This window comes from Arctopsyche grandis, chromosome 4 (genome assembly GCF_051622035.1).
Source record: "Arctopsyche grandis isolate Sample6627 chromosome 4, ASM5162203v2, whole genome shotgun sequence".
Lineage (NCBI taxonomy): Eukaryota > Metazoa > Arthropoda > Insecta > Trichoptera > Hydropsychidae > Arctopsyche > Arctopsyche grandis.
The window spans coordinates 31,564,596-31,577,491 of NC_135358.1; the positions used below are offsets into that span (position 1 = coordinate 31,564,596).

General features: G+C 29.4%; 3 protein-coding genes across 3 annotated transcripts in view; 2 read left to right on the plus strand and 1 right to left on the minus strand.

Annotated features, from left to right (window-relative positions):
• The window catches only part of LOC143910564 (very long chain fatty acid elongase 7-like), a 21,922-nt gene extending 18,015 nt beyond the window's left edge, over window positions 1-3,907 (minus strand). The window contains exons 1-4 of the mRNA XM_077429091.1: window positions 3,741-3,907; window positions 893-1,083; window positions 674-811; window positions 497-602 (exon numbers count right to left, since the gene is read on the minus strand). Coding sequence (XP_077285217.1) covers window positions 497-602; window positions 674-811; window positions 893-1,083; window positions 3,741-3,801 — 496 coding nt within the window. The 5' untranslated portion in view covers window positions 3,802-3,907. The remainder of the gene's footprint in view (window positions 1-496; window positions 603-673; window positions 812-892; window positions 1,084-3,740) is intronic.
• LOC143910561 (uncharacterized) overlaps window positions 1-10,478 on the plus strand; it is an 11,733-nt gene extending 1,255 nt beyond the window's left edge. Inside the window, exons 2-7 of the mRNA XM_077429087.1 lie at window positions 6,540-6,648; window positions 6,774-6,925; window positions 7,246-7,380; window positions 7,500-7,637; window positions 9,343-9,503; window positions 9,685-10,478. Of these exons, the coding sequence (XP_077285213.1) occupies window positions 6,540-6,648; window positions 6,774-6,925; window positions 7,246-7,380; window positions 7,500-7,637; window positions 9,343-9,503; window positions 9,685-10,002 (1,013 nt within the window). The 3' untranslated portion in view covers window positions 10,003-10,478. The remainder of the gene's footprint in view (window positions 1-6,539; window positions 6,649-6,773; window positions 6,926-7,245; window positions 7,381-7,499; window positions 7,638-9,342; window positions 9,504-9,684) is intronic.
• Window positions 10,479-11,779: 1,301 nt separating this feature from the next.
• Window positions 11,780-12,896, plus strand: part of LOC143910569 (caspase-3-like) — a 427,954-nt gene continuing 426,837 nt past the window's right edge. Inside the window, exons 1-2 of the mRNA XM_077429099.1 lie at window positions 11,780-11,855; window positions 12,704-12,847. Coding sequence (XP_077285225.1) covers window positions 11,840-11,855; window positions 12,704-12,847 — 160 coding nt within the window. The 5' untranslated portion in view covers window positions 11,780-11,839. The remainder of the gene's footprint in view (window positions 11,856-12,703; window positions 12,848-12,896) is intronic.

A 12,896-nucleotide genomic window follows, 5' to 3' on the forward strand; every position in this document is an offset into this window, starting at 1 on the left:
AGATTCATTTTGTTTGATTGTTTTGTTTATATGTAGTACAGTTTTCGATTTAGAATAACTTAATTTAGTAATACTTTAACTTATGTAGACTGTAGCCTAAAACTCTTTATTTACTTTTCACTTCAAATTTCATATGCCTGAGCAACGCCGGACAATTCAGGTCGTTGTTTAATTGTTTTTCAAAGCAAAAAGCTTTTCATTTCATTTAAGTTTCAACAATACTTTGATCAAATGTATCAAATGTTCTTAATAAAACCACTTGCTCATTTCAGTTCAGTTCAGTTTCAACCTACTCTGTATCATACATATATGTATTTTGAATTTATAAATGAATTTGAAAATTGTAATAATTTTGCTTTTTAGTTAATTTCACCTTATTGATGTTTAATTTCACCGTCTTGATGGTTGCGGCAAAAAAAATGCTCCGGATATGCATAAACCATAAATTACCTACCACAACTGAAATAATTTAATGATTAAAACAACAAAATCATACCTGGTAAATATTTCGAAGCGCACCAACTCAAAATCACCATCCCAGCATGATGATATACGTGTAAGAACGATATGTGACTTTGCTTCTTCCGAAAAACAAAGAAAACCTGAAAACGACAAACGCCCAATTTAGCACACGACTTTTTATACATCATCGATCATTTTCATTCGGCCTCACCGTGTCTAATAGATCAGTCAATTTAATGACAAAGTACAAATAAACAGTCCTAGCTACTTCTATGGCGTGTTCGCTGTTGGAATAGTCGACTGGTTGGCATACCAATTTGTAATTGCCTCCCCAAGCTAATCTGAAAGACTGGAAAGCACGTTACTAATTTTTTTTTTCAGTTCCAAATTATTGAAATATTAACGAGTCTGCATATTCAATGGTACAAACCTTCCATACTAAAAATGAACAAGCTAATATTTGTATTGCGTTGTACGCCATCATTAGTTTGCGCAATTTGAACGGTTCTCGGTACATCATGATTTGGGGTCCGATTCGTTTCACGAAATACAAATAAAATATCAAAATGCCCAGAACGGGAAACAGTGAGCCCATGAGTGACCATCTGGAGGTTCTCGGATCTGAAATGTAATTGGAAAAAAATAGCATAATAACAATATCCAGTTTACCTATATGTACATATATATGTATGTATGTGCATAAATAAGTTTTGATACAGATATGTGCGATGACGATAAAATATTCAGAATAGATTGTAACCACACACATACACGTGTGTTGGACTAAATTACATATAAATTTTTAGATACATATGTGTAGGTTTATGAACGTTTTACGATACAAAACCAAACGAAAAAACGTTTGTACTAAATAGCATATATTCGATTTTTGGCTGATTGTGTATAAATATTTTATAGGTACACGTGAAATTTGAAACAAAAAAATTTAATACCACAAAATCACTAAATCCTGGTGTAGAAAACACAAAACAATAAAATATGTGTACCTATAAAATGTTCCAAATACAATTGAGCCCTTATATTTGAAAGTGGCATAAGTCTTTTCTTATTATTATATCGAGAAATATGAAGGACTTAAAATATTGAACAAAGCATCGGACGTACTAGACTAAAACTGTAACCGTCATAACGCTTTATAACGGTTGTAGTTTTAAATTTTTGAATTTGATAAATTTTACAAATTTACCAAATAAATTTTATAAATTTAACACTTTCACCAAATAAATTTAATAAATTTAATAAAAATTGAACTCACGATAGTTTAATTTTGGCATTTTGTCGGCACTTACTTTATATTCCCCTATAAGTAGTTTTTGATACACTTTGAAAAAAAAAATTCTAATTATTTTGATTGTAATCGAAAACTTTCACAAAACTACTATTTTACAATTTTGTGAAATGTATAAAGCCGCCAATTAGGCTTTAGCTAAAAAAAGTTAATTTTGCGCCCACGTGACCCTGATGCCTATGAGTATGTCTTAATTTTTATGTATACATACATATATACATAAATCAATGTTTGTCTATATGTCTGTCTGTCACATATGCGTTCCCTAACCATTCAACCGATTGCGATGAAATTTACATGAGTTATTGTGTGTATGCCCGCGATGGTTTCTGTAAAAAAAATCGCCCAAAAACGGGAACGGGAACGGGAAAACAGAAATGAGTGGCATTGCAACGCAATAATTTCAAATGTGTTCAGGTCGCTACCTGCGTTGTTAGGTTAAAATCAAAAAAATATTGAATAATCAAATTATCATTACTGTTATTTAATTTGATTATTAAGTATTCATTTGAAACCGAAACATTCACTTATCGAGAAACGGGAACGGGAACGGAACAGGAACAGGAACGGGAACGGGAACGGGAATTGTATGCATTAGGGCTGCATTTTTAAACAATAAAAGCTTGAAATCCTTAATGTTATTTTAATTTCGTACGATCCTATTATTTCAAATATGGGATACACTGTTATCGATCACTGTCAAGCAAGGATACAATTTTATCAAAAATGGTCCAAAGGGTCGTTTTGGTATAGATCACTGTCAAGCAAGGATTAATACTACCATACAATTTCAACGAAATAGGTCGAAAGTGTCGTTTTGAAACGACGCGTTCCACCACGTGCCATGCATCCGTACCATGAACGTCAAATTTTTTCCATACTATCTAAAAATAAATCTTTAAAACTGGATAAACGTCAGGCACTTTCAAATTTCAAACGCGTCAAAAACGATATCTCCATCGTAATGGCGGAGGATACATTTAATTATATTGATGATCAAAATGAGCAATATGGCAAAGTATGAAAACGATCGGATAAGAGGCAATTTTTTTCCTGAATTTTGTTTTTTAAAAATATACCAGGAAGGCGTAACTGGTAAACCCCAAATGCGCCTTCCTGGTCCACATAATTATTACATAGATACATGTAAATCCAAACAATATCTGACATCTATGGTCAGATATTACAAACATTATATGAATACGATAAATAACGATGAATAACTTTCATGTAAGAATACGAATTTTATATTCGATAAACAACCACAGAGACATCTATAGTGAGCAATATGGCGAAACCTAAGATATAGCAATAACTAAAGGTTCGCAACAGAAAATTGGGAAGAAAACGCCAATTTTTACAGGAACCGTTTCAATGAAAATCAGAAAAATTGGCAAATTCTGATCGACCGACCTCGACAAACCAAGGTCTGGCCAACAACGAGACTTAGCGGGAATCGAACTCGTAACATCAAGTACGAAATAATTCACTTACGATTACAATTAACCACGCTGCTGGTTAATTGTAATCGTAAGTGAAGCTAAAAGGAGGTATGCAAAAACCACGTGCCACATTCACCGCTGTGTTATTCCGCCCTTATTGTGGCATTGCAACGCATGTCGGGTTCAGCTAGTTGGATTTAAAATACAATATATAGGAATTTATTTTTGTCCTGCGCGTCTATATCAGCGCGATATTGTCGTGCGCGGCTTTGTCGGGAGGATAATGAAACAAGATTTCAAAATAAAATATATACAAGGAATTCCTGTAATGCCACATTGGTCCAAACTTTAAATAAATAATATGTAGTTCTAGTCACGATAGTTATTGAGGAATTCATTACCACTCACTGATCTAAACGGGCACAAAACTTGATCACAGAAGATGACCAATTGTACATATGTATGTTCATTCAATTCAATTCAATTATTCTTCGACTAAAATTTAGTATACAAATATGAAATCTTACCGGCCCAAACGTTAAGCACCGTATCGTATCCGACGAGTAGCTTTCTCAATACGAGCATCATTTCACATGTGTCGATGACAGTATATTATAATAGCAACAGTGAACTTTTGTGCCTGAATGGCATGTCGACATGGCAGTGCTATTGGACACTTTCAGCCATCGATTGCGGAACAATCACAACGAATGTCTGCCTAAAACAGGCCCATTTCTACTCCATTATTCATGACCGTCATGACCCCCAGAATGTTCAATTCATTGTTGTCTCCCGTTTTTATTGTCGCCGAGGTCAAATCCGCATCGCAAAATGTGTTCCTTTCCTAAATTTCAGTTTTTACCATATCCACCTCATTCTTTGCATTTAAGCTGAATTTATTAAGCCAGCATTTAAAAATTTTAGCTATACAATTTCGTATCTAATGAAATTCAATGTCCCCGCTATTTGCTTTTTTTGTTTTCTTAATTAAAAATTCGGAAAAATCAAAAAAATGTATTTTATTTCAGACAGCCGCTATTTTGCGAAAAAATTTTTTTTAACTTTTCTATAGTTTGGACGATTGCAGCATTTGTTTGGATTAAGAATTTATTTTGGTTTTTTGATATCAGATTAATAGGAGGGTTGCAATCGTGACAACCAGGGCGCGCCATTTTTTTGAGAGTCCTCACTTCATCAGCCTGTAACTTTTTAGATTTTTAATTTTTTCCTTTGATTTTTTTTGATGTAATGGTTGCTAAAAATATTTTTTTGGTTTTTTTTTATTGCATCTGAAAAAATACCTTCAATTCATGCCTCTAGACTAGAATACTTCCTTAATTATTTCAATAGTACTAAATATCGATTACATATCGTGAACAAATGTTATTCATTTTTGTATTTAACAAAACGTTATTCAATGTTAAATGTCTTTCTTAAACTTTTAAAAATGATTTTTGTATTTCTTCTTTTTCAATTATTGTTCTTATCCAACATCTTTTCCATATTTTTGTTTTCTTTTAATTATTATGTTAACGTTCCAGATATCTTTATTTTTATCTTTTGATATTTTTTCTTATTTCATATTCACTTTTTACTTTATCTATGTACGTAGTAACAATAGATGAAGTTTTGTGATCATGCGAAAATTCGGACTCGAGATTTTGACTGATTCGAACTCAGAATCGATTACTGATCACGTTTTCATGATCTTGAAAAAATGTGTGTGTGTGTGTGTGTCTGTGTGTGTGTGTGTATGTGTGTCTGTGTGTTTTGGGGATTTTTTGAACACCGTTAGTCCTATCGAACCAAAACTTGGTATCGGGTACTAAAATTCTTATAGACATGATGAAAATTTTTTTCAAATTTTTAAGTTGACCGGAAATGGTACCTCCGCTTATAGGTGTCCTCTTTTTCTTAAGTTTTTGAATTCAATTATCTCCCAAACCGCTGACTAAATCGGATTTAATTTTTTTTACATGTAATAGAAATAATAATTTCTAAAACCTTATATTTTTTAAATATTTTTATCTGAACCGGAAGTAGTAGTTTTACTCTGGAGAATCGAGGTTTTTTATGTTTTTCTCAGAAACCTTTTGGTTTATTGAACTGAAATTTTATATCTAGAAGTTTTAGCGTAATAAAAAGTTATGGATAAAATTTGGTAAGCATATCTCAACTGGAAGTGGCAGTTTACTCTTGTTCGATTTATCATCCACTATTTTTTTCGACCCCTTAAACATGTGTGATCTTCACGAAAAAATTCAAGTATAATTTTTGTATTAATTTGATTAAAATAAAAAAAAATCATTAAATTTAATAAACCGGAAGTGGGATTTTCTCCTCTTAGAAAGGTCAAAAATGTTGTCGCCTGGATCCTGTCCACACCCCTGAACGTATTAAGCTTAAAAATTATATTTGTATTCTTTATGTACTAACTTAGACTTGGTAACGTTTTGGTCAGAATTTGTAAACCGGAAGTAGTATTACCTTTTAAATTATTTTAAGCGTCTTGATATTTATTGTGTATTATAAAAATACTGATTTTAAGTAAAAATAAAAAATAAAATCACCAAATTTAGTGAACCGGAAGTGGGATTTTTTACTTTTATCTTACGTATATTTTTATTTTTATTTTATTATTTATATTAAATCAATCCCCGAGGATCTATATATGCATCGGCTTTTCCGCCTTCCCCATGTACATATGTAATTTAAATAAATAAACAAATAAATAAAACATTACCCAACCATATATTTCTTATTTTCGAATAAACATATTAATGGTTTGTCGAATAATCAGGGCTTCAAATTCAAAAATATACATATTTTTTATTTTATTTTTATTTATATCAGGAAGCCTAACAGGTAAACCCAATGCACCTTCCTGGCCAATAACAATTACAGAAACTTTTATATATATGTATTCATATATGTATTCATATATATATATATATATATATATATATATATATATATATATATATATATATATATATATATATATATATATATACATATATACATATGTAAAAATATATATACGTAAGTAAAGTAGTCAAAATTAGTTGAATTTTTAATGTATCCGACTTCACAACCTTATTGGCTTATTTTATACCTGATTAGATTTGTTTCTGAATTGTATGTACAAATAAAATATGTTTATCAAGAAAAATTATGCTCGAAATACAGCAAGATAAAGAAGAAGATTGGACAATTTTTGAAGTGTCCACGTCATCTTTTCAATCATCCACTATAACGCGGCCAATATAAAATCGCTTGAATATGTATGTACATATGTTATATGTAAATCAATTTTTTACGTTTAGTAAAAGTGAAAATTATGGATTTCTACGATGAAGAAGTATCTGACGCTGCAGTAATGCCTAGAGGAAATAGAATACCAAGAGTACCTATCATCGCTAACCACACTCAACCGTAAAAATATAACTTATATTATTAGTAATAAATATGTATACTAAAATGTTTAATGCAATTTATATCTATTCCAAATACTCCAGTCTCACAAATTAATGAATAATTGTTTTTTTTTCTTATCTTAGCACAACATATTCGAACATTGATGCTCAATGGGAGGAAGAATTTAAGTTATCGGAACCATTAAATTTAGACAAAGAAGAAGAATCATACCCAGGCCAAAGATATAAAGTGATGATTTTTAACAACTTTAAATTTTTCGAGGGACTAGAACTCGGTTAGTATTTTGTAAAAACATTGTTTTATTCGATGCGATTACCCAAATATTTATCGATCACTACGAGGTCAATCACAGAATAAAATGAATCATTAATTAAGTTTTAAGCGGATAAGCTCCACACGAAACTGCAAACCAGAAGTTTTCCATTTTACCAAACAATTTATCAATAATATATATATATATATATATATATATATATATATATATATATATATATATATATATATATATATATATATATATATATATATATATAAATGTATTTATATTACATAATATCATAATAATTAAAAAAAAATAAACAAACAAAATTTCAGACGAACGGTCAGGATCAATAATAGACAGGGATGATCTTGAAAAAAAATTCAGTGCACTTAGCTCTGATATAAAAACACACATGCATTCTGAAGGTGATTTTACAAAAGAAAAGCTATTCAACACCATTGAAGAAGGTAAAATTTTTCCACACGAAACTGCTGACTTGATTAGAATATCAGAAGTTTTCCATTTTACAATATAATTTATAATAGCATAGATGAAGTAAAAAATAAATAAACAAACAAAATTTCAGAAGACTTGAAAGGGTCAAAAGAAGATATGGATGATCTCAAAAATAAACTCCCCGAAATAAGATATGACATACAAACACACAAAGAGGAATTAGAAGGTGATTTAACAAAAGACAAGCTATTCAATACCATTGAAGAAGGTGATATAAACCATTATTTTTCAGTTATCGGACAAGAGACTCTTGTGGAAAATATTTGTTCAATTTTCCATCCATCAGTTCAATTTTTACTTTATCTGTGTACGTAGATTTAGATGAAGTAACAATAGATGAAGTTTTGTGATCATGCGAAAATCCGAACTCGAGAATTTAGGTCAGAATTCATAAGCCGAAAGGAGTAAATTTTTTTAAAACAATATTTGATTACACTGTTCGACAAATGACGCCTTTTTTTTGATTCAGACACGAGATATGACTTTTTATATAGATCTATGCCCAATGAACACAAATCTGGTAATACAAAATGTTGATTGGCTCGAGATTTGGAGATATATGTGTTTTTTAAATCGCCGGATTTTTCTATATCTTGGTGTTGTTCTGTCGATGTCTCAAAATCTGTCAATTTCCTGTTCAAAATGAATATTGGAATCTATAGTCGGGTATTTATCTTTCATTTGTAGTACTTTTCAGCTTTAAAATCTCTCTAAGCAGTCGACCGGTTCAAATCAAAAGTCAAAAGTACGTATTTTCTCTTGGGATTTTTTCCCACTGTTAATACTATTTTATATTGAGTATTTTCTATTGAAACATGTTAATTGAGATAGTGTTCTGGTCATATTATTTTTTGTTTCCGTTGAAAAGAGTTAATTGGAAGTGTGCTGAATTTTAAATCGGTAAAATTTCGAGCTAAAAGCTCGTACTATTATTTACTCGTATTTACACGAATCTGAATTGAATAAATAGGGATAATATATTAAATTATCTTTATATGAGAATTAAATAAAATTAAACTTAGAAAAATCATATTTTGACTATTCTTGTGGATTAATAACAAAAATTCTAAAAACAGTGTTATTTTATTATGACATTTCCAATTGTTTTTATTTTCTTGATATTCAATGTGTATATTATTTGAGTTTGGTGCATCCGGTCTAAAATCACCAGATTAACAGAACGGCAGCTTTAAACGTAATTTTCGTTTTCTCGAATGAAAGATTGCACATCAGATGACGAGTAACCTTTCGATGTGCACAGATGCAATTATTATTAAAATTGAGTTGGATCTTTCTGGCGAGTTTAATTAGGCAAGATTCGGAACTTATCGAATCTTGCCTTATTAAACTCGCGTGAAAGATCCAACTCAATTTTAATAATTACCATTTTAATGATTGTATCTGTGCACATCGAAAGGCTACCCGTCATCTGATTTGCAATCTATCATTCGAGAAGACCATAATTGCATTTAAAGCAGGCTTCCGTTAATCTGTCGTTCAATTTGTCTGGCGATTTTAGAGCGGATGCACCACATCCATATTATTTATAGTATAAAAAAATTTGAACAAAATCAGCCGAAAGTAGAAATTCTGTCTTGTGTAAGTTTCCCTACATTTGTGCTCAATTTGAATCAAAAATGCTCTCGTAGGCGATATGTGTGAACGTGTTTGTATGTTTAATTATTGAATTTTATTTTATAACCTTCTTATATATTCCACAATTACATAGATAAAGTCATTTTCGGTCACATCAGAATTTTTTTATTTAATTAATGATCTCTATCTACCTACATATTATAAAGAGATTATCTCACAGAAAATGAATATTTTCCACAAAGTATTTTCGTCTCACAACTGATTTACAATTCATATAATATTAGCATATTAATATATAAAATTTTATAATTCAACAGTCGTTAGGGAACACGAAAAATTCGACGCTTTTATACTCGTAATAATGACACATGGTAATCTTAAGGAATTAGCCGCTCACGATCAAATGTATAAAATTACAGACCTTCTCGATCTGTTCAAGAGTAAAATGAATGACAAACCAAAACTAATCGTCCTGAATGTTTGTATCGTATTTTATTATTATCGCAATACAATATATGTGTATATATATATATATATATATATATATATATATATATATATATATATATATATATATATATATATATGTATATATATATATATATATATATATATATATATTTTATATGTATGTCTATGTATTTTATTTGACGTTGCAGGCGTGTCGAGGACAACAAAACTACCACAGCTTCCAAAAACAAAAATCGGGATTTTTCTCTGATCTATCAGTGAATAACTGCATGGTGGTTTACACTGCCTACCCTGGATTTCTTGGTTATAGAAAGGTAGATAAAGGCAGCCGACTTATTCGTTCACTACGAAAAGCTCTCCAAGCGCTTGCTGATCAGAAAAAACAACGACTATTGATCGATCTGTTCACAGATATTAAAAGGCATGTGTCCACAAACCCGAATCCAAATAACCCGCAAATGCCGATCGTTCAACACAATTTGGAAAAAAGGTTTTTCATTGGATAAAAAAAGACATTTATTAATATTTATTTCAATAATAACGTGTGATTTAGAGACATCTATGTTTTGATTGTGAATGTTTCATACGTTATTTGCCACGTAACGAAATATGTAGGTCTTCAATTGAAGCATTTCTCTTTTTTCGAAAATACATAAATACAAAAATTTTACTTCTCGATATCCATTTTCGAGTCTAAAATAATAAATAGAAAAAGTGTTTTATTTTTTGTTTTTCACTATGCTCCCCTTCATTTTCGGAATGCAAGTACACATGTGAATGCACAATATACGTGATTGATAAAAAATAAATCTGTTTGTCAAAAGAAATTATTATTTATTCAGATACGTAAATTGTAAAGCTATGTTATATTATAGTTGTTAGTTTTAGTTTAAAATTGTTAGTTGTGTAATAATTCATTAGCAATTTGATATTTAATAAATAAATAAATAAATAAAATAAACATATACATATGTATGTAGATACTGGTCCAGTTTTATTTGACTTGTAAAAATAGTGGAAAATAACACAAAAACATTCGATATATGAAGTATAAAAAACAAAATTCGATAATGAAATTAATTTAAGTAAATACACTTTCACACATACCGGTTATAAGACCATTTTCGATATGCATATGTATGTACCCACAGAAATTGAGCGCAAATGTAGGGAAACTTACACGAGACAAGAGTTCAACTTCAGTAGTCAGTATTTTTTCCAAATTTTTGCATTATTTAACATTACTATAAATATTATAAACATAAAATATCAAGACGATAGAATTAATTCAAAACATTAAAATAAAATAATGGAATATTGAAATAATGAAAAACATAATAAGTGAAACGTAAAGGAGGTTTGTAAAATACCTCGATTCTCTGGTACTAATAATAGGTAAAAAATGTATGAAATTTATAATTTCTATTGCATATAAAAGAGTTTCAGTCGAATGCGTTGAGCAGTTTGGAAGATAATTGAATCCAAAAACTTCAAAAAAGAGGACACCTACATATGTATGTATTCATATATGTACATATATGTAATACATTGGGAGGTACCATTTCCGATCAACTTAATCATTACATCTTATCGATTAGCATTTCATAAACCGATACTAAGTTTCAGTTTGACTAACGGTGTTGAAAAAATTTTGGCTGTATTGATGTACATTAAAATATATGGAAATTATCAAATTATATATTAAAAAAATATGTAAAATGTGATTAATAGTTTGACATAATTTCTGAGAACGATTTCGATATTGTTGGTTATGATGCATTTGATAGTTTTTATTCTAACTGCATCGTATCAATTTACAACTAGTAATTTGTAATCAATGTTTATTTTTTATAATAAATTCACTGTCAAATTTTATTTTTGTTACTGGCAAACCAATTTGACATTTGATTTGATGGGCGGACCCCGATTGGATCGTACAAGCTATTTTAGACACTCTTTTTATTCGCAGGACGAAATGTTTTAGAGATGGTTATTTGCATTATGTCGTGATAAATACCTAATTTGTCTGGAAAGAGGGCTATTTTGCGCAACCGATTATTGCTACCCGTTTTTTTTTAAATATATGTACATAAATACATACATACATATCTATTTTACTCAAACAAAAATATTTGCTTTAAATACAAATTTTGGCTTCCTGGGTACTAAATAAATTAATTAGAATAATTTATATATCAAAAACAGCCACATATTATCAATTTTTCGTTTATTGTATATTAGTTTACTGGAAATAGCGAATTCGATAAGATAATCGATAAGACGATTTTCAAGTGTCGTATTTATAGCTTTAAAATATATTCGCTCTACAATATTCATACAAAGATGTCGTCAGGAAATGGTAATTATATACTTTTCTAAAATTATTATTTCATGTTACAGTTAATATTGTGTATTTGTTTTTATCAAAATCCAAAACATTAAATTATAAGTTATACAACTATGGGAAACATGATCGTTATCGCTAGACTAACCCTAACCTAATTTATCAATATGAAATGATTACTCATTAATATAAAACTGTTGATTTATAGATCCATTCAAATATTCAATTAAAATTTTCATTTGTTAGTTTCACATTTAACAACACTGACAACTACATTTTTTAATTATTTATAAACACTGACAAGTACATATTAACAACACTGATTTATAGTATTTGTTTCATTTTATTTTTATTATTAAACAACATTGACAATTTTTATTGTTTAACATTTTTGACATATTTCAACATTAACATTTTTCACATATTTCTATGACTTAACAACACTGACAAAAGTACATTTTTTAAATGTACAAATTACATTTTTCTGAAAACTGTCAATATTTGATTCAATCAAATTTAGAATACTATTTCGCTATTTTGGAATTGCATAAAAAATACATATGGCAGATTTTTTTTTTTGTTGTTCACATTAATCCTAAACTCGCTTTTCACCATCACATTACAACATTTGCAGACTTTTCCTTTCGTCAATCAATTGAAATATGTATTATCCCATTTGTCTGATGAATGAACTTTTTTGGAATGGCTTGATAATTCAACCCTATATGTTTGTCTCGTCTCTTTGTCGCTTTTCTTAACCTTTGTATATTTTTATTTCGAGCATTGAAACAAAGTACAATTATCCGTCTGCCGCAATGGTCAGAACTTTTAATGGTTTACAGTTTAATGGTTTTTATTTTAAGAAGAAAAGCTATATGATATTAACAAATGGATGGAAGGATTTAAGTTGTCTAAACTACTAAATTTAGACGAAAAAGAATCATACACTATCAATAGATGTAAAGTGATGATTTTTAATCATAATAAATTCAAAATCCAGGGATTAGGTTAGTATTTGTTATACTCCTCGTTTTATTCTATGTGATTAACCACATA